Consider the following 25,707-nt stretch of genomic DNA (forward strand, 5'->3'; position numbering starts at 1 on the left):
CATCGAATCGAGAAGAAGTACAAGCGGCTACGCGTTCATGATGAACGGCGGGTGCATCAGCTGGAGGAGCAAGAAGCAGCGGACGGTGGCGCTGTCATCTACAGAGGCGGAGTACATGGCGCTGTCAGAGGCGACGCAGGAGGCGGTGTGGCTCAAGGTGTTTCTGCGCGAGCTCGGCAAAATGGCAAGCGATGAAGCAATCAAGATCTACGAGGACAACCAAGGCTCCACCACGTTGGCCAAGAACCCGGAGTTCCACAAGCGCACCAAGCACATCGACATTCGCTACCACTTCGTGCGTGAGAAGGTGGAAGTCGGTCAGGTGGTGTTGGAGTACTGTTCGACGAAGGACATGCTGGCCGACATCATGACGAAGGCGATTGTGGAGAAGCGAATTCCGGGAAAGGGGTGATTGGGAGCAATCGGCAAAAAAGATGGATCTTGACGGAGTCACTATACCGCGGAAGTGACACCCGAGAAACCAGATCGAGGGGATCTGATGATGTGGGTGGATCGAGGCTGTCAGATGTGTGTGGCGTCAAAGGGAGACTACTGGAAATACTACAAGATGACACAGAAGGCGTCTACATACGGCAGAGGGCCAGATCCGTACTATCGGAAGTAGTTGGATCCAGATCACATGTACCCATGTGGATCCAGACCCGGGTCACCTGTACCCAGGCGGATCTGAGCTTCTGAGGGATGACTAGGATACGCTAAGCGGTGGATGGAGCTTACGCCAGCCGAAGGACCCCAGATCAAGACAAATTAACCCAGATCAGGGACGGTGGGATCCGGATCACATGTACCCATGTGGATCCAGATCCAGATCACATGCACCCATGCGGATCTGGGCCTCTGAGAGGTGGCAATGGCAAGCGAAGTGGAGAAAAGAGTTTGCGACGACCCAAGGACTCAAGATCAGCGAGGATCAGCGTGAATCAAGCGGATTTGGGAGAGGTGGATCCAGATCACATGTATCCATGTGGATCTGGATCCGGATCCCGTACGCCCGGGCGGATCCAAGCCTCTGGTAGACGGCTAAGACGAGGAAAGCGAGGAAAGGAGGTTGCAACAGCACAGGGACCCCAGATCAACGCAGACCGACCCAGATCAAGGCACTTCGGAGATCAGCGGATCTGGATCTGGGGATCTGGGGATCTGGTGATCTGGTGATCTGGGGATCTGGGACTCAGTGGATGATCTGGCGGCTACAACTCAACGGAGGGAACAAGCGACGATGCAGTGAAGGTAGAGGTGGTCCGTAGAGCCGGCAGGTACAGATGGGAAGATAGCTCGGATTGGGTGATAGGATTTTGGGATAGGATTGGACATAACCATAAATCAGTGTCGAATTTGCCTGGAAGTGCTCAAGTGGTCTACTCGCGGCGGGGAAACACATATTGGCCCCGCTCGACGTACGCTGTGGATATTGGATTTGGCTCCACACGCACCCCAAGACTACCAAGCGCCAGCAAGCGGCCCTCACCCCCCAAAGAGTCTAATTTGCCTTGGACAACGCAAGTGCCTTCGCCTTCGCCTGGAATCGGGATCAACATTGGCCCACCAAGAAGCGACAAGGTACTGGGTAGCAGATCCAGTGTTGGTTGAATAATCTGGATAATATATTGGCCAGATCAACCTTCCTAGTGAACTCCCTACAAGTGCAGATCCCAGATCACCCGGAGTTAACTACTTGGCCGGGTGATCCAAGACTCTCAACTACCCTGATCCCGCTATAGGAAGCGGCAAGTACGACAAAGGGCGACCTGCCAAGTCGCAACAAGGGCCTACAACACACCACAAGGCAACCACTCGGCCGGATCCAGATCCAGGCCGCCAGATCCAAGTCGGGAGTCACTTGATCTGGACCAAGAACCGCGAGCAGAGTGAAGATTTCCGCGCTGCTCCACCGGATCCCCGCGTCTCGCCAAGACGTTCCTACTTCAACACTTGGACTCTTCAGAAGTTACCAGAGGAGCAAGATCCAGCCCTACCGACGGGTACACAAGGTGAGGAGTTCAGCACTGATCACGGATCATCGGAGTACCCCCTCCGTTAGTCGGTGTCCGGGCGCTGTTGGGAAGTTGGATCTAGCAATCTCGCTGATTTTGCTGATCCCGCTACACCACACGATCACTTCTGTGCACTTCGAAGTTCTGCGACACAAGCTGGGGATCCAAGATGCAGCCGACGTCGAGTCGCGTGGGAATGTTGTCAAGGGATCGCCTCGACCAGCTGCGGTGTACCAGTAAGGTACCGGTGTGACCTTCACTGTAACGGGGTTACACGTACAAGTGGCTGCAAGCCACTTGTGAATTTAACAGATAGGTTATCTGTTAAACGTTTTGGATACTTCCTCACATTGGTGTAAGACACACCGATGGATACATTGAAGTGGACCACCACCGTGAGTGGTCCACACATACCCAAAGATCCTATTGGTAGAAAGCAGCATCTTTCTACCAATCAGAGTCATGCATATTAGCGGGGCTCTGACAGCCAGCCGCTGTCAACCCTTTCATAGATGATAAACAGTTTTTAGCAGATTTTAGAGGAAGATCAATTTACAAGCAATACAGTTCTCATTTTACCTTAAACTAGCTACTTGGAGTCTTGTCTAAGTTAACTTATATTTGTGTACTCAAATATAATTAACCTAAGTAATTACTAAGTACTTACGCTTCCTCATACACGTTGCGCAACGGGTAAGCTAAAGTAGTGAGTCAAGTTAGACCCACTACACCTGGTAGCACTTTGTAGTCCGTCCAACGACCGACTGCTTGACGTTCGTACGCGGTGTACGAACGCGGAGCCGAGAACCACATGAGCACGGAGGTGCCCATGGAGAGCTCCAACACGCCTGCAACGCATGTTGCACGCGCTGACTGCCCCCACCTGTCTGACCCAGAGTAGGAGGCTCTCCAACGACTGTCAACAGTCATTGGAGAAGCGGCGATAGCTACAATGCTGCGTACGCTATCGCCGACGGAGCAACATGGTGTTGCTCTGGGGTTCATCATGAAGGAGCCGCGTGACGCTGCTTCCTCAGTGACGGCGTCGTCAGGGACGACACCGCGTGCTCAACCATTAAAGTTGAGCGTAAGCAATTACGTGGGAAGAGAGGGCGAGCCTCTCCTCCGATGGCTTGTCGAACTCGACACAGCCATAGCGGCTCGACGCATCGTCGACCCGCTGTCGAAGGTCGCGTTCGCCATGTCCTGCCTTGGCGGACGCGCAAGGAGTTGGGCGTATGGACGCCGACTCTCCGATCCTACGTGCTTCAGCACGTACGAAGTGTTCAAAGAGGAGCTCAAACAAGCGTTTGAGCCCCCGCAAAACGAGTTCCGGTCGAGGGCGGAGTTCCTCGACCTTCAGCAGGGTAAGTATGACGTCCATGCTTACGCGCAGCGCGCACGATATTTGGTATCAAATATCATGACTAACCCGATTGACGAGGCGACCAAGGTCGTCACGTTCATGAAGGGGCTTAGAGATGGGCCCGTGAAGACCTATCTCTTCCGAGAGTACCCGAGTACTCTCGAAGCTGCAATCACTCTTGCCATGCAAGAAGAGTTTAGCCTGCGGCAGGCTAAACTGCATGTGAACGTGCCGAGGCCGCAACCGCGCCCGGTAGCGAGGACGGGAGGTCCGGAGCCAATGGACCTCTCGAACGCAACAACTGCTGGTTACCAGCAGCAGGGAGGTAACGTGCGATGCTTCCGTTGCGGAAGGATCGGTCACTTTGCACGGGAGTGCACAGCTCCCATGCCCCCTGGAGGTAGCCGTCGTGGCGATGCTAGGCATCGCCGCGGACCATAAAAAACGCGAACATCCAGTAGGCGCGGGGCGCCCTACTGGTAATACAGTCGCGCGTGCCGACATCGGGCACGCGACACTGAGGACTGCAGCCCCCAGTGAGACCAGCTCTCACTGCAAGAAACAAGATGACAGGCCGAACCTAGTCATCTTGAAGGTTTACTCGAAGAGAGGGAGTGACTCTCTTCGAGCTTTGGTAGATTCAGGCGCGTCGAACAACTTTGTTCGACTACGAAGCCTGTCGAGACTTGACTTCGAGGAGGTAGATACACCTCGAAGTCTTCTGAGGTACGATTGGCAACAGGTGCCATCGTAGAACCGAGAAGCGCGTCGTGAACGTGCGCTTCTCGTACAAACAACGAGTGTTTGTCGAACACTTTATCGTCCTGGACCTGGACGATAAGTTCGACGTAGTAATGGGCATGCCGTGGCTTGCACGGCATGATCCGGTGATAGACTGGAAGAAGCGCACGCTCGTGCGCTTCGGACGCGACAGCGGAACAGAAAGCGATGGCCCTGTTACCGCAGCGCGCGCACCAGCAGGTGCGCGCGGCTCACCAGTCGAGACAGCGCTTTATGCTGCTGTCCCGGAGTGCCCAAGAAGTGCGCGAGGGCGCGCACAAGTGAGACCAACGTCGGCAATGCTGCCGACGTCGGAAGAAAAAGATGTGTTGGTTCCGGGAACCAACACCCACGTTCAAGCGTGTAAGGGACAGTCCCTGACCCGAAGCGGTCAGGTCGACGACGACGCGTCGGCTCCGGAAGCCGACGCACCCTCGGTCATGAGGGGCTCCGCCAATGAATGGTGTCGAGGTGACGAAGGCGTGTCAACTCCGGGAGTTGACGCTGCAAACAGTGCGGACGGTTGCAAACGTACCGCACTGACGCAATTTGCATGCTGTCGTGCAGCCGGGCTGCACGAAGGAAAATGCGGTCAAGCCGGGCTTGATACCGCGCGCCCGCGGACAGGGTCCGCCGGCGAACAACTGTCCACGGCCGGGCCGGGACCAGAAGAACAACTGTGCGGAGCCGGGCTCCGCACAACAAGAAGACGGCGCAAGCGAAAAACGCTGCGCAAGTCTCGGTCCGGGACCGAGACGCCACGAGAACAGTCTGCTGAGCAGACTGAGGCGGTGACGCCGGACGTTGAGACGCTAAGCGTCTTCACGCGCACCGATACTGGATTCCAGTATCGTGAAATGGAACTCGCTAATCCTCCGACGACGGTGTCGGAGTTGACTTCGCTTCCAGCCATGAGCTGGAAGCGCTTCACGCGCGACTTGCACGATGGACGCATCGAGCAAGTCTGCGTTCTTTCGGACAGCGAAAGAACGGCGAGCGAGAGCGAAGAGCTGAGGCAGCTCTTCCTGGGAAGTACCACTGAGAGTGAAGACACTCTCAGTTCGAAGATGAAGCGAGAGCGCTTCGAGGAACAAGGTTGGGACTCGCTGAAGTCGAGTCCCTATTACGAATTGTTGAGGGAGTACGAAGACGTACTCCCGGAAGAGATTCCTGCGGAGCTTCCGCAGGATAAGGGTATTCAGCACGAGATTGATCTCGTGCCGAGCACGAAGTACTGTGTCACGCGGCAGTGGCCACTGCCGCGAGAGCAAGTGAAAGCGATCGACGATTTCTTTGAAAGTCGTCGTAAAGCAGGACAAGTGCGGGAATCAAAGTCCCCGCACAGTGCTCCGACGTTCTGTGTCAAGAAGCCACAGGGCGGATGGCGCATCGTTCATGCGTATAACAAGCTGAACGATGCGACGGTACCGGCGCAGACGCCGGTACCGCGAAAAGATGTTATCATCGATTCGATGGCCGGGAGCACCGTTTACAGTGCTCTCGACTTGCGAGATGGATTTTATCAAATCCTAATGCGTGAGAGCGATATCCCTCTCACGGCAGTGAGCACGCCAAGCGGCATGCTCTAGGAATGGCTAGTAATGCCACAGGGGCTTAAGAACGCCCCTGCGACTTTCAACAGGTGCGTGACGCACTTGTTGCGCTCGGTGCGCGACTTCGCACCGAGCTACTTCGATGATGTATTCATCCACAGCCCGGCTGTGGACGGAAGACGACGTAGAGATGCACAGGGTGCATCTCCGGAAGCTACTTGAGCTTATGAGAACACATAAGCTCTACGCGAACCTGAAGAAGTGTATCTTCGGGGCGAGCGAGATACCCGTCCTCGGGTGTCTCGTAGGGAAGAATGGTGTTCGCCCTGACCCGGAAAAGGTCAGAGCGATAAATGAATGGCCAACGCCTTCAAGTGTCAAGGAACTGAGGCAGTTCCTTGGCTTGGCCACGTACTTGTGCAAGTACGTGGAGGATTATGCGGGCAAGATCCGCCCGCTGTCACAGCTTCTTAAGAAAGAAGCTGTGTGGAATTGGACAACCGATGCAGTCAAGCGGGGCTTGACTGAGGCGCCGATCTTGGCAGTGGCTGACCAAGATCGCCCATTTCACGTAGTGTGTGACGCATCCAATTTCGCGATCGGATGCGCGTTAATGCAGCACGATCACGAGGGCCGTGATCGTGTCGTTCATTACCAATCGCGTCAGCTGAAGCCAGCTGAGCGCAACTATCCTGTGCATGACAAGGAACTCCTTGCCATGAAGTATGCACTCGCAAAGTTCCGAGTGTATTTGCTTGGGAGTAGACCATTTGTGGTCTACACCGACCATGCTTCACTGCGTATCGCAGTGAAGTCGCCACACATTTCACAAAGAATGGCGAGATGGTTCTCATTCTTTGCGGAGTATAACTTCCGGGTCGAATACAAACCCGGAAGATTGAACGTGGTGGCCGACGCGTTATCACGTCGGCCGGACTATGCGGAAGCTGTTGACGTCAATGCCATTGACGCCATGCGATCGAGCAAACCCACATCATCTCTGTTGGATGATGTGAAGGCCGCGTTCGCGCACGACGCGGACGCGAAGCTCTTGCTGGCCTATGGCACAGCGCCTTCTGACAAGTCCCGTCAGAAGCTGCCCAAGCACCTTCGAGCGCGTGCACACCGCTTTCGTGTGCACGACGGACTACTGCTTTACAATGCAGTCGACGACAACGCGGATCGCGTTGTCGTGCCAAATGACCATGACCTGCGACTCAGGATCATGTACGAGTATCACGATGCCCCGACTGCGGGACATCTCGGACGTGAGAAGACTTACGTCCTTCTCACGCGCGACTTCTACTGGCACCACCAGTATAGTGGGTGCGTAAGTACATCCGTGCTTGCGAGGTATGCTAACGCGTAAAGCCTGCGCCATTCGCGCAGGCTCCACTGTAATCACTACCGACTCCGTCGGAGTGTTGGAAGTCCATGTCTTTGGACTTCATCTTTGGTCTTCCCCGGACAGCGGAGGGAACACCGGTGTTGTGGTCTTTGTAGACCGTTTCAGCAAGATGGTACATCTTGCTGCGGTGCCAGCAGAGGTGACCGCGAAGCAGACGGCCCGTCTGCTCGTCGACATGGTGTTCAAACACCATGGCATGCCGTCCGACATCGTGTCGGACAGAGACCCGCGCTTCACAGCGCACCTGTGGCAAGAAGTGTTTACACTTCTTGGGAGCCAGCTTTCCATGTCGACTGCGGATCATCCGCAGACGGACGGTCAAACCGAGCGCGTGAATCGCGTGCTCGTCGATATGTTGAAGAGCTACGCTCACTCGTTCCAATACTGGAGCGAGTGCCTATCGATGGCAGAGTTTGCCATCAATAACTCAGTGCATGCCTCGACCGGGCATACACCGTTCTACGTGAATTCCATGCGGCATCCACGTCTACCGAGTTTACTCGGAGTGATGGCTCCCACTTTAAGTGGGGGAGGATCTACGACTGCAATACAGCAGCCGCAGAAAACCGCTGACACTTGCACAGTGTCAGCTGCAACAATGGACAAACCACATGAGTCTGCGCAGGGCGCAGACTCCACCAACAACATGGCCAACGACCACGGGTCTGCGCAGGGCGCAGACACCGCAAAGAACCACGCAGAGGCCGGGCCTCTAGCGGAGAGCGAGCTGAATGACTTCAGCTCGGATGCAATCAGTTTCATCACCAAAAGACAAGCCGTGATTCGGTTTGTCCAAGACATAGCAGCTTCTGTTGATCAACAGAAGCTGAACGCAGACAATGCGGGCAGAGGCAACACAAATGAATTTAAAGTTGGTTCATTAGTTTTGTTAGCTACACAAAACCTGCCTAGACATGCAGTTTCGGATTTCGGAGCAAGCAAGCTTGCTCCGCGCTTCATCGGGCCGTTCACTGTGTTGGCACGGCACGGCAACGCATACACGCTAGACATACCGTCTAGCATGCGCCTCCATCCGACCTTTTACGTCGGACGGCTGAAGCCATACCTGCAGCACGAGCCATCTAGCTCGGCTGACCCGAAGCCTCGGCAGGAGCCGAGACAGAAGCGGAAGCCTTGGCCTCGGCGACGAGCAGCCTCTCCTCCAGCGCGCGGACGCGCTGGAGCAACCCCTTCATCTGGGTCCCCAACTCGACCTGGATATTCGAGGCGGTCTGCGAGACCGCCGCGACTTGGGCCTTCTGGTTCGCCAGCTCCTGCTTCAGGGCGGCGAACTCAGCGCCCTGCCGACGCTCCACGGCGGTCACCCGGTCGTGGAGAGGCGCATACTGATCAGCCCGGGGCTGATCATACCCGGGGCGTGTTCCCACCCCCGCCACCGCCGATCGGTGACGCCCGCGGCTCAACCCGCTGGATTGTTGAGCGGATTGTTGACCATAGTATCCCGAAAACGAACCCTCAAGGGGCTCGTTTTCGTATTCGTTGGAGAGGATTTCCTCCCATCGAGATACATGGGAGCCGCGGAACGTCTTGCTGGAAGACGTTCCGGAAATGGTGAGGGCGTACGAAGAGCAGTACGCGCTGGCGCAGCGGAAGTAACACGAGCGCTGCGATCATCGCTAGCGCCCGAACCCTCACGTGCTAAGAACTTAGCACGGAGCTCTTTGAGACTCTCGGCCACACGGAACGACGTATACCCGTTCAGGTCGCGGTCGCTCAAGCGAACCGCGCCTGGGAAACACTTCGTGCACTGAAAGCCCTCGGGCACAGCGCACGGCACATTTGCCTCCTCAGCAGCAACATGAAGTTGCTCCAGCTTTCCACGCTTCGAGTACGTCTCGAAGCGATCACGCGCTTGCTTAATCCGATCACGGTAAGCACTCGGCCTCTTGTTGAAGTTCTCAACAAAGGCGTTCCAGCTTTGACAAAGTGCCTGCCATTCGGGCACTTTGCTGCGAGAAGAGGTCTTCTTGCTTTGAAACCATCGGAGCTCATGGAAGAGTCCGATGTAGTAATCGCGCCTTTGATGCGTTTCCGCATCAAAGCGCAGCTCGGCAGCCACAGCGTCATCTTTGATGGCGCTGCATACGTACAGCGGCACCTCATTCGGAGGTACCGAGTTCCCATACCGGCCCGCGATCTCGGACGCGGACGGCATACATGGAGAGCCTTGAGCTTTAACATCACGCGCTGCAGTAGCAGCGCGCGGAGTACTGAGAGCCCCAGCGGAAGCGAGTGGGGTATCGCTCTCAGTACGCGAACGCTACGAACTCGAAGCGTCCGATTCGTCCCCTTCACGCGGGCGAACGTTCTTGGCGTGAGGGTCGAGCGATTCGCTCGACACTGAGTCTTTACGCTTTGATGGCGAGTCCTCCTCGCCCTCCATGTCTTCATCGTCGTCGTCGAAGTCGACGACGTCGCCGTAGTTCGCCTTCTGACGCTCGAGTAGTCGTCGATGGAGAGATGACTCCCCACCGACTTCGAGGTCTTCTTTGTGGCGCGCTCATCGTTGAATGAGCGCGGGTTTCTTCTCCAAACGCGGAGAATTGACGAATGGTCAATTCCAAAGATTGACGTGCGGGGACCCCGCGCGTCTAACCTTATGGGGGGATGGTGTAACGGTTACACGTACAAGTGGCTGCAAGCCACTTGTGAATTTAACAGATAGGTTATCTGTTAAACGTTTTGGATACTTCCTCACATTGGTGTAAGACACACCGATGGATACATTGAAGTGGACCACCACCGTGAGTGGTCCACACATACCCAAAGATCCTATTGGTAGAAAGCAGCATCTTTCTACCAATCAGAGACATGCATATTAGCGGGGCTCTGACAGCCAGCCGCTGTCAACCCTTTCATAGATGATAAACAGTTTTTAGCAGATTTTAGAGGAAGATCAATTTACAAGCAATACAGTTCTCATTTTACCTTAAACTAGCTACTTGGAGTCTTGTCTAAGTTAACTTATATTTGTGTATTCAAATATAATTAACCTAAGTAATCACTAAGTACTTACGCTTCCTCATACACGTTGCGCAACGTGTAAGCTAAAGTAGTGAGTCAAGTTAGACCCACTACAGTAACCTTGAAAGTCGATGTCCTTGCCCGGCGAAAAGCGGATTCCGTGCGACTTGGTCCCTTGAAGGTAGCGGAAGATGCGCTTGACCGCAATCCAGTGCTCGACTTGCGGGTTCTCCATGAAGCGTGACACGTAGCCAACTGCGAACGCAATGTCCGGGCGAGTCGATGTCATCAAGTGCATGAGTGCACCGACAGCCTCGCGGAATGGCGCGTCCAACTTGGTCATGGCGTCGCTTGACACCAGCTTCATCCTGATGTCGACCGGACTTGCAGCGGGTTTGCAGTCTTGCATGCCGAAGCGCTCCAGGATGTCGTTGATGTAGCGAGCTTGGCTCAGCGTAACACTGCCATCCGCGTTGTCGACCACCTCGATCCCGAGGATGAAAGAACACTTGCCACTGTCGGTCATCTCAAACCGCGACTTGAGCTGGCGCTTGACTTCCGCGATCATATCAGCTGAACTTCCGGTCACCAACACGTCGTCCACGTAGACCAGCAGCAGAACGCATTCGCCGTCGACGACCTTGATGTAGAGGCAGGGGTCGTAGCTTGAGACGCGAAATCGGATGGAGCGCACATACTCGTCGAAGGTCTCGTTCCAAACTCGCGAAGCTTGCTTGAGCCCGTAAATCGCCTTGAGCAGTTCCACGCAGTCGAAACCGTCGTCCAGTTCCACGCCTTCAGGCACGCTGCAGAACACCTTCTCCTTCATCAAGCCGTACAGGAACGCAGTCACCACGTCGAGCTGGTCCATCGGCCATCCGAAGTACTTGGTAACCGCAATGATCATTCGCAGCGTGACGTACTTGACCACGGGCGAAAACGTCTCGGTGTAGTCGATGCCGTACTTCTGCACGATGCCTTTCGCGACGAGCCGAGCCTTGAACTTCTCGATCGATCCGTCCGCGTTGCGCTTGATCTTGAACACCCACTTGGTACAGACTGCGCGCTGGTTGTTGGGCAGTTTGGCGGCGCGGAAGACACCTCGCAGCCGCATTGACTTGAGTTCGGCGCGAATTGCCTTGCGCCACTGGACTTGGTCTGGTCCGTTCACAGCTTCTTGAAACGTCTTCGGCTCCGCGCTGTCACTTGCTTCCACAGCATTCGCACTTGCACGCCAGAACATGGGCGGAGTCGAGCCGTCTTCATCGTCTTCTTCCGATTTTTCTTCCTGCGCCGCCGTAGATTCACGTTGGTCTTGGTCACCCGAGGATCCAGGCGCACTTGCTTCTTCGAGCCCAGCACTGCGACGAGGACGCCGAACGTTGTCGCGATCTTGGTTGTCCGGACGCGATTTGCGCTTCCCCGCCTGCGTGAACACCCTTGTGCCGGAGTCGTCGGAGACTTGCATGTCGTCGAAAACGTCGGTAAGTCGGTTGACTTCTTCACCATCAGCAGCCTTGGAGTCGTCGAAGCTTGACCCATCGAATGTGACATCGCGAGAAATCACCACCTGCCCCGCCTCGATGTCATAAACTCGATACGCCTTGGAACGCTCCTCGTAACCCATGAAAATTCCTTCACGAGCTTTCGGGTCCCACTTGAGTCGCTTCTCCTTCGGCGTCAAAACGTAGGCCTTGCACCCGAAGATCCGCATGTGCTTGACGTTGGGCTTGGACTTGTAGACGATCTCGAACGGAGTTTTGTCGGGCGACTTGGGGGACGGCAGACGATTCTTGATGTAAATCGCCGTCATCGCTGCTTCCGCCCAGAACGTCTTGTCCAACCCGGCGTAGTGAAGCATGCTGCGGTCGATGGTCACGATGGTTCGGTTGGCGCGTTCATTCGTCGCGTTCGTTTGGTGCGCATACCGAACCGTGGGCTGCACTTCGATGCCGTGGTCTTCGTAGTACGCCAAGAGCGAATTGGTCGCGAACTCCTTGGCTCCGTCATGGCGCACGAACTTCACCCTGGCATCGAATTGCTTCTCCACCTTGGTGATGAATCGGCGCAAGCAGCCTTCACTCTCCGACCTGGCTCGCAGACAGAATCCCGACATGCAGCCGCTGGCTTCGTCCGTGATGAGCAACAGGTAGCGGCTGCCACCCAGCGACTCTTCTTCCATGGGCCCGCAGATGTCGAAGTGGAGGAACTCGAACGGCTTGTACTTGCGCTTGTTCGGGTTGCTTGGGAAGGGCTTTTGCACCATTTTCCCTTGTTGGCACCCACGACATTGGCTTGACTTCTTGGATGATGTCGGCATTTTCGCACCCGTCACCATGCCACTTGAGACCATCTTCCGAAGAACGTCATTCGGCGCGTGACCCAAACGCGCATGAAGATCCACCGCGTTGACCGACGCCTTGGACACCGAATTCGCAGCGCAGCTTGGGACTCGGAGCCAGTAGAGGCCGTCGATCAGGTCCGCGGAAGCCACGATTTTCTTCGACTTCTTCTGTGCGATGTGCATTTCAGCACCATCAAACACCACCTTGAACAGTCCGCTTCGGTTGATCTGCGGCACCGAGAGCAGGTTCTTGTTCATGCTTGGGACATACAGTGCATCTTGAATGCGGATGTCGCGCTCCTTGCCGTTGGGCAAAGTGACCCGCTGCATGACCGTCCCGACTCCCATGATCTTGGCCGTGTTGCCGTTGGCGACCGTGAGTTCACCTTCGTCGCACACCTTGATGTCTGTTGCAGGGTACTGAACCTACGTACACTGTACCAGTTCCGAGGTACTTGAGTTGGCGCTTGACTTCCGCGATCATTTCCGCCGAGCTTCCGGTCACCAACACGTCGTCCACGTAGACCAGCAGCAGAACGCATTCGCCGTCGACGACCTTGATGTAGAGGCAGGGGTCGTAGCTTGAGAGGCGGAAACCGATGGAGCGCACGTACTCATCGAAGGTCTCGTTCCATACGCGCGAAGCTTGCTTGAGCCCGTAAATCGCCTTGAGCAGTTCCACGCAGTCGAAACCGTCGTCCAGTTCCACGCCTTCAGGCACGCTGCAGAACACCTTCTCCTTCACCAACCCGTACAGGAACGCAGTCACCACGTCGAGTTGGTCCATCGGCCATCCGAAGTACTTGGCAACCGCAATGATCATTCGCAGCGTGAAGTACTTGACCACGGGCGAAAACGTCTCGGTGTAGTCGATGCCATACTTCTGCACGAAGCCTTTCGCGACTGTTGCAGGGTACTGAACCTTGGTACAGTGTACCAGTTCCGAGGTACCCGAACCGGTTAACCGAACCGGTCCAATACGACCACACGTTGATTAGACGAGTAGGTTGATTGGACGAGTAGTGTAGAATGATGGTTGATTAGACGCACTAGTTGATAGGACGCACGGCCGCGTGTCTTTAGCACTAGCCGAGGGTGTAAGCTCCAACAATCCAATCACTTCTGAATTTCGATTCAACCCCCCAAGTGACCTTCCTCGCCTCGCCCCAAGCCTCGGCGGTGTCAACGACCAAGTCAACCAGTGCAAGATCCCAGTACGACCTTCTTCAGGTGATGAGCCCAAGCACCATGTCCTCTGTCCAAGACACCAAGATCTCCATCGACAAGTTCAACGGCGACAACTACGCCACGTGAAACCGCTACATGCGTGGCGTGTTCCTGACCAAGTCGGTGTGGAGCGTCGTGAACCGCGAGACGAAACCAAGCTTCGCGGACACGAGGGCCAAGGACGACTACGTCAAGTCGAGCAACATCGCGTTCGGCCTGATGTTGCTCCACATGGATGCTGACTACCACCATGTGGTCGACGACTGCGAGGAAGCGTGGGTGGCCTGGACGCGACTGCGTTCGCTCTACGGGGGGTCGCAGAAGGCGGGACGCATCTACCTGAAGCGCCAGCTCTTCAGCATGGAGATGGCAGAAGGCGGCAATGTGCTTCATCATTGCAATGAAGTCCTCAACATCAGCGCCAAGCTCAGCAACATCGGCGCCAAGATGGAGGATGAAGACGTGGCGATCTGCTTGCTCAGGAGTCTGCCCAAGAGTTTCGAGAACGTCGTTCTCAACTTGGAGATGAGCAACGCAGAGCTGCGCACTCAAGATGTGATCAAGGTGCTCACGAATGAGCACATCAAGCGGCAGGGCGAGAAGACGGCTCAGGTGAAGATTGAAGACGCTGCGAGGGCCTTCAATGCCGAGCGTGAAAGTCGCCACTGCACGTACTGCGGAAAATCGGGGCACGTCATGGAAAAGTGCTGGACCAAGCAGAAGGAGGAGAATCGAGGTGCACGACGTGGCCGGTCTGGTCACGGTGCGAACAACGTCCAGTGGCGTGACGACAGCGATGACGACTGCGTCGCGTTCGCGGTCTCTATGGAGTGTGCAGTCTCCAGGACCAACAAGTTTCAAGGCTCATGGGCGATCGACAGTGGTGCCACGCACCACATCTGCAACGACAAGGCCAAGTTTGTCGACATCAAGGTGTGCGACGAAGGTGAACTCACGGTCGCCAACGGCAACACGGCCAAGATCATGGGAGTCGGGACGGTGGTGCAGCGGGTCACTTTGCCCAACGGCAAGGAGCGCGACATCCGCATTCAAGATGCACTGTATGTCCCAAGCATGAACAAGAACCTGCTCTCGGTGCCGCAGATCAACCGAAGCGGACTGTTCAAGGTGGTGTTTGATGGTGCTGAAATGCACATCGCACAGAAGAAGTCGAAGAAAATCGTGGCTTCCGCGGACCTGATCGACGGTCTCTACTGGCTCCGAGTCCCAAGCTGCGCTGCGAATTCGGTGTCCAAGGCGTCGGTCAACGCGGTGGATCTTCATGCGCGTTTGGGTCACGCGCCGAATGACGTTCTTCGGAAGATGGTCTCAAGTGGCATGGTGACGGGTGCGAAAATGCCGACATCGTCGAAGAAGTCAAGCCAATGTCGTGGGTGCCAACAAGGGAAAATGGTGCAAAAGCCCTTCCCAAGCAACCCGAACAAGCGCAAGTACAAGCCGTTCGAGTTCCTCCACTTCGACATCTACGGGCCCATGGAAGAAGAGTCGCTGGGTGGCAGCCGCTACCTGTTGCTCATCACGGACGAAGCCAGCGGCTGTGTGGAGAAGCGAATTCCGGGAAAGGGGTGATTGGGAGCAATCGGCAAAAAAGATGGATCTTGACGGAGTCACTATACCGCGGAAGTGACACCCGAGAAACCAGATCGAGGGGATCTGATGATGTGGGTGGATCGAGGCTGTCAGATGTGTGTGGCGTCAAAGGGAGACTACTGGAAATACTACAAGATGACACAGAAGGCGTCTACATACGGCAGAGGGCCAGATCCGTACTATCGGAAGTAGTTGGATCCAGATCACATGTACCCATGTGGATCCAGACCCGGGTCACCTGTACCCAGGCGGATCTGAGCTTCTGAGGGATGACTAGGATACGCTAAGCGGTGGATGGAGCTTACGCCAGCCGAAGGACCCCAGATCAAGACAAATTAACCCAGATCAGGGACGGTGGGATCCGGATCACATGTACCCATGTGAATCCAGATCCAGATCACATGCACCCATGCGGATCTGGGCCTCTGAGAGGTGGCAATGGCAAGCGAAGTGGAGAAAAGAGTTTGCGACGACCCAAGGACTCAAGATCAGCGAGGATCAGCGTGAATCAAGCGGATTTGGGAGAGGTGGATCCAGATCACATGTATCCATGTGGATCTGGATCCGGATCCCGTACGCCCGGGCGGATCCAAGCCTCTGGTAGACGGCTAAGACGAGGAAAGCGAGGAAAGGAGGTTGCAACAGCACAGGGACCCCAGATCAACGCAGACCGACCCAGATCAAGGCACTTCGGAGATCAGCGGATCTGGATCTGGGGATCTGGTGATCTGGTGATCTGGTGATCTGGGGATCTGGGACTCAGTGGATGATCTGGCGGCTACAACTCAACGGAGGGAACAAGCGACGATGCAGTGAAGGTAGAGGTGGTCCGTAGAGCCGGCAGGTACAGATGGGAAGATAGCTCGGATTGGGTGATAGGATTTTGGGATAGGATTGGACATAACCATAAATCAGTGTCGAATTTGCCTGGAAGTGCTCAAGTGGTCTACTCGCGGCGGGGAAACACATATTGGCCCCGCTCGACGTACGCTGTGGATATTGGATTTGGCTCCACACGCACCCCAAGACTACCAAGCGCCAGCAAGCGGCCCTCACCCCCCAAAGAGTCTAATTTGCCTTGGACAACGCAAGTGCCTTCGCCTTCGCCTGGAATCGGGATCAACATTGGCCCACCAAGAAGCGACAAGGTACTGGGTAGCAGATCTAGTGTTGGTTGAATAATCTGGATAATATATTGGCCAGATCAACCTTCCTAGTGAACTCCCTACAAGTGCAGATCCCAGATCACCCGGAGTTAACTACTTGGCCGGGTGATCCAAGACTCTCAACTACCCTGATCCCGCTATAGGAAGCGGCAAGTACGACAAAGGGCGACCTGCCAAGTCGCAACAAGGGCCTACAACACACCACAAGGCAACCACTCGGCCGGATCCAGATCCAGGCCGCCAGATCCAAGTCGGGAGTCACTTGATCTGGACCAAGAACCGCGAGCAGAGTGAAGATTTCCGCGCTGCTCCACCGGATCCCCGCGTCTCGCCAAGACGTTCCTACTTCAACACTTGGACTCTTCAGAAGTTACCAGAGGAGCAAGATCCAGCCCTACCGACGGGTACACAAGGTGAGCAGTTCAGCACTGATCACGGATCATCGGAGTACCCCCTCCGTTAGTCGGTGTCCGGGCGCTGTTGGGAAGTTGGATCTAGCAATCTCGCTGATTTTGCTGATCCCGCTACACCACAGCTGCATGTCGGGATTCTGTCTGCGAGCCAGGTCGGAGAGTGAAGGCTGCTTGCGCCGATTCATCACCAAGGTGGAGAAGCAATTCGATGCCAGGGTGAAGTTCGTGCGCCATGACGGAGCCAAGGAGTTCGCGACCAATTCGCTCTTGGCGTACTACGAAGACCACGGCATCGAAGTGCAGCCCACGGTTCGGTATGCGCACCAAACGAACGCGACGAATGAACGCGCCAACCGAACCATCGTGACCATCGACCGCAGCATGCTTCACTACGCCGGGTTGGACAAGACGTTCTGGGCGGAAGCAGCGATGACGGCGATTTACATCAAGAATCGTCTGCCGTCCCCCAAGTCGCCCGACAAAACTCCGTTCGAGATCGTCTACAAGTCCAAGCCCGACGTCAAGCACATGCGGATCTTCGGGTGCAAGGCCTACGTTTTGACGCCGAAGGAGAAGCGACTCAAGTGGGACCCGAAAGCTCGTGAAGGAATTTTCATGGGTTACGAGGAGCGTTCCAAGGCGTATCGAGTTTATGACATCGAGGCGGGGCAGGTGGTGATTTCTCGCGATGTCACATTCGATGAGTCAAGCTTCGACGACTCCAAGGCTGCCGATGGTGAAGAAGTCAACCGACTTACCGACGTTTTCGACGACATGCAAGTCTCCGAGGACTCCGGCACAAGGGTGTTCACGCAGGCGGGGAAGTGCATATCGCGTCCGGACAACCAAGATCGCGACAACGTTCGGCGTCCTCGTCGCAGTGCTGGGCTCGAAGAAGCAAGTGCGCCTGGATCCTCGGGTGACCAAGACCAACGCGAATCTACGGCGGCGCAAGAAGAAAAGTCGGAAGAGGACGATGAAGACGGCTCGACTCCGCCCATGTTCTGGCGTGCAAGTGCGAATGCTGTGGAAGCAAGTGACAGCGCGGAGCCGAAGACGTTTCAAGAAGCTGTGAACGGACCAGACCAAGTCCAGTGGCGCAAGGCAATTCGCGCCGAACTTGAAGAAGGTCGTACTGGGGTCTTGCACTGGTTGACTTGGTCGTAGACACCGCCGAGGCTTGGTGCGAGGCGAGGAAGGTCACTTGGGGGGTTGAATCGAAATTCAGAAGTGATTGGATTGTTGGAGCTTACACCCTAGGCTAGTGCTAAAGACACGCGGCCGTGCGTCCTATCAACTAGTGCGTCTAATCAACCATCATTCTACACTACTCGTCCAATCAACCTACTCGTCTAATCAACGTGTGGTCGTATTGGACCGGTTCGGTTAACCGGTTCGGGTACCTCGGAACTGGTACAGTGTACCAAGGTCCAGTACCCTGCAACACCCTGCAACACGCCCCCTCAATGCGAACACGCGTGAACGCCGAGCGCAGCCGTCAAGTCCTTGTGGCGTGGTCCGGCAAGTCCCTTGGTCATGATGTCGGCCAGCATGGTGGCAGTCTCGCAGTACTCGACGATCACTTCGCCGCGCTTGACTTCGTCGCGGATGTGATGGTACTTGATGTCGATGTGCTTGGCGCGGCCATGGTTCACGGGGTTCTTGGTCATCTTGATGCACGACTGGTTGTCTTCGAAAATCTTCAACTCGGGCGTGACTCCGCCCGCAGCAACCAGGATCTCGCACAGCAGCTTGTGCACCCACTTGCATTCTTGAATCGCTAAACTCAGTGCGATGTATTCGGCCTCGCTTGTCGACAGCGACACACTTGACTGCTTCTTGGAACCCCACGAGATCGGTCCACCGGCGACTTGGAACAGGTAGTCCGACGTAGACTTGCGATCACTGAGATCACCAGCCCAGTCGGCATCCGAGTAACCTTGAAAGTCGATGTCCTTGCCCGCCGAAAAACGGATTCCGTGCGACTTGGTCCCTTGAAGGTAGCGGAAGATGCGCTTGACCGCAATCCAGTGCTCGACTTGCGGGTTCTCCATGAAGCGTGACACGTAGCCGACAGCGAACGCAATGTCCGGGCGAGTCGATGTCATCAAGTGCATGAGTGCACCGACAGCCTCGCGAAATGGCGCGTCCAACTTGGTCATGGCGTCGCTTGACACCAGCTTCATCCTGATGTCGACCGGACTTGCAGCGGGTTTGCAGTCTTGCATGCCGAAGCGCTCCAGGATGTCGTTGATGTAGCGAGCTTGGCTCAGCGTAACACTGCCATCCGCGTTGTCGACCACCTCGATCCCGAGGATGAAGGAGCACTTGCCACTGTCGGTCATCTCGAACCGCGACTTGAGTTGGCGCTTGACTTCCGCGATCATTTCCGCCGAGCTTCCGGTCACCAACACGTCGTCCACGTAAACCAGCAGCAGAACACATTCGCCGTCGACGACCTTGACGTAGAGGCAGGGGTCGTAGCTTGACACGCGAAAACCGATGGAGCGCACGTACTCGTCGAAGGTCTCGTTCCAAACTCGCGAAGCTTGCTTGAGCCCGTAAATCGCCTTGAGCAGTTCCACGCAGTCGAAACCGTCGTCCAGTTCCACGCCTTCAGGCACGCTGCAGAACACCTTCTCCTTCATCAAGCCGTACAGGAACGCAGTCACCACGTCGAGCTGGTCCATCGGCCTTCCGAAGTACTTGGCAAACGCAATGATCATTCGCAGCGTGACGTACTTGACCACGGGCGAAAACGTCTCGGTGTAGTCGATGTCATACTTCTGCACGAAGCCTTTCGCGACGAGCCGAGCTGTTGCAGGGTACTGAACCTTGGTACAGTGTACCAGTTCCGAGGTACCCGAACCGGTTAACCGAACCGGTCCAATACGACCACACGTTGATTAGACGAGTAGGTTGATTGGACGAGTAGTGTAGAATGATGGTTGATTAGACGCACTAGTTGATAGGACGCACGGCCGCGTGTCTTTAGCACTAGCCGAGGGTGTAAGCTCCAACAATCCAATCACTTCTGAATTTCGATTCAACCCCCCAAGTGACCTTCCTCGCCTCGCCCCAAGCCTCGGCGGTGTCTACGACCAAGCCTCCAAGTGCAAGATCCCAGTACGACCTTCTTCAGGTGATGAGCCCAAGCACCATGTCCTCTGTCCAAGACACCAAGATCTCCATCGACAAGTTCAACGGCGACAACTACGCCACGTGGAACCGCTACATGCGTGGCGTGTTCCTGACCAAGTCGGTGTGGAGCGTCGTGAACCGCGAGACGAAACCAAGCTTCGCGGACACGAGGGCCAAGGACGACTACGTCAAGTCGAGCAACATCGCGTTCGGCCTGATGTTGCTCCACATGGATGCTGACTACCATCATGTGGTCGACGACTGCGAGGAAGCGTGGGTGGCCTGGACGCGACTGCGTTCGCTCTACGGGGGGTCGCAGAAGGCTGGACGCATCTACCTGAAGCGCCAGCTCTTCAGCATGGAGATGGCAGAAGGCGGCAATGTGCTTCATCATTGCAATGAAGTCCTCAACATCAGCGCCAAGCTCAGCAACATCGGCGCCAAGATGGAGGATGAAGACGTGGCGATCTGCTTGCTCAGGAGTCTGCCCAAGAGTTTCGAGAACGTCGTTCTCAACTTGGAGATGAGCAACGCAGAGCTGCGCACTCAAGATGTGATCAAGGTGCTCACGAATGAGCACATCAAGCGGCAGGGCGAGAAGACGGCTCAGGTGAAGATTGAAGACGCTGCGAGGGCCTTCAATGCCGAGCGTGAAAGTCGCCACTGCACGTACTGCGGAAAATCGGGGCACGTCGTGGAAAAGTGCTGGACCAAGCAGAAGGAGGAGAATCGAGGTGCACGACGTGGCCGGTCTGGTCGCGGTGCGAACAACGTCCAGTGGCGTGACGACAGCGATGACGACTGCGTCGCGTTCGCGGTCTCTATGGAGTGTGGAGTCTCCAGGACCAACAAGTTTCAAGGCTCATGGGCGATCGACAGTGGTGCCACGCACCACATCTGCAACGACAAGGCCAAGTTTGTCGACATCAAGGTGTGCGACGAAGGTGAACTCACGGTCGCCAACGGCAACACGGCCAAGATCATGGGAGTCGGGACGGTGGTGCAGCGGGTCACTTTGCCCAACGGCAAGGAGCGCGACATCCGCATTCAAGATGCACTGTATGTCCCAAGCATGAACAAGAACCTGCTCTCGGTGCCGCAGATCAACCGAAGCGGACTGTTCAAGGTGGTGTTTGATGGTGCTGAAATGCACATCGCACAGAAGAAGTCGAAGAAAATCGTGGCTTCCGCGGACCTGATCGACGGTCTCTACTGGCTCCGAGTCCCAAGCTGCGCTGCGAATTCGGTGTCCAAGGCGTCGGTCAACGCGGTGGATCTTCATGCGCGTTTGGGTCACGCGCCGAATGACGTTCTTCGGAAGATGGTCTCAAGTGGCATGGTGACGGGTGCGAAAATGCCGACATCGTCGAAGAAGTCAAGCCAATGTCGTGGGTGCCAACAAGGGAAAATGGTGCAAAGCCCTTCCCAAGCAACCCGAACAAGCGCAAGTACAAGCCGTTCGAGTTCCTCCACTTCGACATCTACGGGCCCATGGAAGAAGAGTCGCTGGGTGGCAGCCGCTACCTGTTGCTCATCACGGACGAAGCCAGCGGCTGCATGTCGGGATTCTGTCTGCGAGCCAGGTCGGAGAGCGAAGGCTGCTTGCGCCGATTCATCACCAAGGTGGAGAAGCAATTCGATGCCAGGGTGAAGTTCGTGCGCCATGACGGAGCCAAGGAGTTCGCGACCAATTCGCTCTTGGCGTACTACGAAGACCACGGCATCGAAGTGCAGCCCACGGTTTGGTATTGTTGTCAAGGGATCGCCTCGACCAGCTGCGGTGTACCAGTAAGGTACCGGTGTGACCTTCACTCAGTGGTGCCGCCATCATTCGTGTGATGATGGGACGAGGATTACGGGACTGTGGCGAGGCGGGTGAGCGCCTTTTGCCGCCCAGGTGTATAGCACGATGCCACGGGGCCGCCCGTCCGGAGAATTACTCCTCCTTACGGATTTTCCCAATGGGGTCAGACTCCGATAGCAGCACTAGGTGCTCCCAGCGGAGGTGGCGTGTGACCTTGTGAATCCCTGTAGGTGTCGTTTATCTTCGATAGAACGAACTCCACCTGATGAGTTGTCTTCACAATGATAAGGTCTTGGGTGTAGAGCGCTTACGTTACTTCAAACGTAGGTCTCCACGACTGAGGTTGAGATCACAAGCAGATCCTTCCAGCCAAACCTTCAAAATCAGAGAGTTAATATGCAAATATACAAATATACAGCCGCTACTTATTCTTTGGGGGGCCCTTGAGCGGGGGGCCCGTACACCGGTCTACTGGAGTTTCTTCCGGACCACCGGTCGAGTCCGAAAGCACCCTTCACTCACGCGCACCAGCTCCCGCAAGGAGATAATTAGCTCCAGGCGGAAGACTCTCCAAATGTTCAACTCCGAAAAAGGAGAACAACCTCCGGTCAGACAATATACAATCCTATCACACAGTAGTCAATCAATCGGATCTAGGGGTGACTACACACAACCTCCTAGAAACGCAGTTAATATGAAATGGGACCTCCGAATGGAGGACCAACAACTGGAATATGAAATAGGACAGGTCACTTCGGAGCGCGCGTCGCCCGATCACCGCCTAACTTGGTCTTAGCCTTTGGGAGAGTTCCACGGCGGTATTCGCGGTCACGACGCGTCCAAGCGCAGGTCTTGTAGCTTAGGGCCGCCGGCAGGGTTAATCCCTCCGGTCGAGGCTTGTTCCTCTCGCTTACTTGACAGCACACCTCGTCCCTGGGGACGGGGAAGCACTTGCGCCCTTCTTGGCAAATTGAACTCTCTGATTATCTTTTCTTAGGCTTCTGTATCCACTGTTCTCTCTGGAATCAGCTCTTTTATCTTGGTTTCACTATAGTCGGGGCGTGGCGTAATCACGTCGCATGTCGAGCAGGTCATGGATAGGGCAGGAATCTGGTCAGTGCATAACATATCATGGTCGGTCGTTAACATCTTGGTCGGAGTATACTTGAAACTTGGAAGGCCTTTCTGGGTACAAATCAGGCTGGGACAGGGCGCGACCGGTCGCCCATCGAAGATCTTCGTCCGGAGCCTGGTGTCTGGAATCCTGCGTCCGGGGTCCGGAGACCAATGAGTCTGGAGTTTGACTTGACTTTACTATGGCGGGAGTCTGGACGATCTTGAGCAATCTTCTTCGGCTCTCTGTCTGGACTTGCTTGAGTCTTCTTTCTCGCTTGTGTCTTCGCTCTTCTCTTGTGCTCTTCCGTCGCATGTCTTACGGGCCTGTCGCTGGCCGGGTCACTGAGCAGAGACTTGGGCAAATTTTCTGGAGCCGCTTCGTGTCAACCGTCCCTCTCATCCCAATCTCTCATAGAGGAATTTACTCCCGAACTGATAGGTTGCGATGAGACCACGCGTAGCAAGGCGGACGAAAATGTCCAAACGTCGGAGTGGTCCGGAGGGCGGCAAAGTAGCCCAGCTCGCAGAGGTGGCCTCCCTTCTTTGTCCCATGTCGCGTCAGCCAATCGGGTCGCAAAACATCAATCGGAAACTTCTTTCGTCGAAACGCAGCCAAATCGCGATTTCCCATCAGCCAAACAAGACGATGGTGGTCGCGCCTGCAACGAGCGCCGCGAGTAGCGCCCCGGCCGGGGCTGGCTCCGCCACATCAGGCGTAGGCAATAGACCTCGTCCGAGCGCCTCTCGTAGCTCGAGCGATGAGAGCGAGGCGGAGGAAGAGGAGGAGGAGGAGGAGGAGACGGAGTGGCAGCCGCCCGCCCCGAAAGGGGGGACTCCGGCCTCCGGATCCAAGAACCAGACGCCCACGCCTCCACCCAGCAGAAGAGCCTCGAGCCCGGCGAATCAGCCACAAGGGTCAGGTGCCGCGATCCTCAAGAGCCTTCAAACGCTCGACACAGAGCAAGCGAAGGTTCTCCAAGCGCAGGGTCGGCTTTCGTCCGGGCAGGGCTCCACGCCTAGTCAGCCTGAGGCGTTTGACATCGCGCCAGGGGAGGCTCCAGACACCACCGTCCGGGTTGTCGGGATTCCGGCGACCGAGAGACACAACGACGGCAGGACCTTCCTGCAAGATGGCTTCGGCGGTCTGGAGGCATTGGTCCAGATGGAGAGTCCGGGGGCTGCTGAGTTGGCTCACCTCTATGACTTCTTCGAGGAAGACGATGTCATCAGCGACTTCATCTTGACTCCGCGCGAGGATCCGCTTTCGGAGTCCGAGCTCACGGCCCAACTCAAGAGCTTCCGTGTCAAGCGCGAGCTGGCGAGCATCCTGTCTCAGTTCGACGCCAAGCAACTGGCCTATCGCACATTCGGAACGGTATCCCTCCTTCGGAAGGTGACAGCCAAGTACGACATGATCAAGCGTCGACTGGGACAGGACGCAGCAGTGAAGTCGGAGGTCGAACTTCAGGAGGAAGTTCTTCGGCTCAAGCGCGCGCAGCAGTTCCAAGCGGACTACTGAGTTTCCAAAGTGGCGGGGCTCCAGAAAGAGAAGAACGCGGCCATGGCTCAAGCGCGTGCTGACTTCCTACTTCTGATGGAGGAGCGTGAGAGCGACGTCCGGGGCTTGCGCGCTCAAGTCAAGACTTTGGAAGCGGAGCTGAAGGTCGCGCGGGCGTCTCGACCACCCCTGGCTCCACGGTCCCAAGGGCCGCGTCTCCGAACGGCTCATGTGATGAACTTTCTCCACGCGCACGCGGCGGTCATGATGAATTGGCCTAGGCTCCGCGACCTCCTGGACCATCTGGAGTCTGGAACCCCAGTCCCTCCAGAGTGGCAGACTGTCATTACGGTCATGGCCAACGACAACCTGGGTTTCCAGGCACCAAGCTTCGTCCGGCTGGACCCGCCTGCGGACGAGGACGAGGAGACCAAGGAGAGTGAGCCGCCTCCGCCGGGTCCTGTCATCGACTTGTCGCAGGGTTCACCGTCCAAGGCGTCCGGGTCCAAGCGCAAACGTTCGGGTCAAGCGGAGTCCCTTCCCAAGTCAAAGTCCAAGTCGAGCAAGGTGGCTCCGGACCAAGCGCAGGAGTTCCCAACAGACTGGGTTCCGGACTCGAGCTCTCGGTGCCGTCCAGAGGAATCGCCTCTGCCTTTGTCGAGCGCGAAGGCCCGGGCGCACTTGGCGGACTATCCGGTCGTCTGGAAGGACTTGCGTCCAGATCTCCAGCTCCTGATGAAGGATGGTCTGGAATTCCCGGATGCACTAGACTTGATCAATCAGGACAAGTGTCTCCACTCGAGGTTCCCCTTGTATCACCTAGTGGCCATGCTCGTGTCGATGATGCGCTGGCACCGTCTGGATACTGCGCTGTGGACTAAGCATGTGCCGCGTCGTTACCTGTCAGTCGCCTCGGTTGCTCTGGACAGTCTGCGCAAGGTCGACGACGATGTTCCAGAGTGGGATGGCTCACTCCTGAGTCTCAATCCCGACGCAGCCGAGCTCGAAGATGACGAGGACGACGATGATGACGAGGCTGAAGACAAGGACGAGGAATACGACCCTCAGCAAGATCCGGATGACGGTGTCGACGACGAATATGACGGAGGCAACGGGGATGATGACGCAGGCGAAGTATCCGACCACGGTGAGGCAGACGATGATGATGACGGCTCTCCGGATGGCATCCCTCCTAGCATTGCTAAGCGAGCCTCCAAGCGCCGACGTCTGAGTCAATCCTCAGCTGAATCGGGCACGCCCAAGAAGCTCAAGCCGGAGAC

The 25,707-nt window shown here is 56.1% G+C and overlaps 5 protein-coding genes across 5 annotated transcripts; 4 read left to right on the top strand and 1 right to left on the bottom strand.

Moving 5' to 3' along the window:
* Positions 1-13,774: 13,774 nt before the first annotated feature.
* On the top strand, positions 13,775-15,268 carry IUM83_19571 (Copia protein; the record flags this gene model as incomplete). Its single annotated transcript, XM_067944623.1, has 1 exon — positions 13,775-15,268. The coding sequence occupies one exon, from the start codon at positions 13,775-13,777 to the stop codon at positions 15,266-15,268; it is 1,494 nt and encodes a 497-aa protein (XP_067792990.1).
* Positions 15,269-16,994: 1,726 nt separating this feature from the next.
* On the top strand, positions 16,995-18,035 carry IUM83_19572 (putative integrase; the record flags this gene model as incomplete). The annotated part of the gene is made up of 1 exon (XM_067944624.1): positions 16,995-18,035. The coding sequence occupies one exon, from the start codon at positions 16,995-16,997 to the stop codon at positions 18,033-18,035; it is 1,041 nt and encodes a 346-aa protein (XP_067792991.1).
* A 296-nt stretch (positions 18,036-18,331) lies between these two features.
* Positions 18,332-19,720, bottom strand: IUM83_19573 (Integrase catalytic core protein; the record flags this gene model as incomplete). The annotated part of the gene is made up of 1 exon (XM_067944625.1): positions 18,332-19,720. The coding sequence occupies one exon, from the start codon at positions 19,718-19,720 to the stop codon at positions 18,332-18,334; it is 1,389 nt and encodes a 462-aa protein (XP_067792962.1).
* Positions 19,721-20,028: 308 nt separating this feature from the next.
* On the top strand, positions 20,029-21,848 carry IUM83_19574 (Copia protein; the record flags this gene model as incomplete). The annotated part of the gene is made up of 2 exons (XM_067944626.1): positions 20,029-21,348; positions 21,429-21,848. 2 exons carry the CDS (start codon positions 20,029-20,031, stop codon positions 21,846-21,848), a joined length of 1,740 nt encoding a protein of 579 aa, XP_067792986.1.
* A 1,727-nt stretch (positions 21,849-23,575) lies between these two features.
* On the top strand, positions 23,576-24,448 carry IUM83_19575 (uncharacterized protein; the record flags this gene model as incomplete). The annotated part of the gene is made up of 1 exon (XM_067944627.1): positions 23,576-24,448. The coding sequence occupies one exon, from the start codon at positions 23,576-23,578 to the stop codon at positions 24,446-24,448; it is 873 nt and encodes a 290-aa protein (XP_067792979.1).
* Between the last annotated feature and the right edge of the window lie 1,259 nt (positions 24,449-25,707).

The sequence above is a fragment of the Phytophthora cinnamomi genome (genome assembly GCF_018691715.1).
Source record: "Phytophthora cinnamomi strain GKB4 chromosome Unknown Contig31, whole genome shotgun sequence".
NCBI classification, from domain to species: Eukaryota; Oomycota; class Peronosporomycetes; order Peronosporales; family Peronosporaceae; genus Phytophthora; species Phytophthora cinnamomi.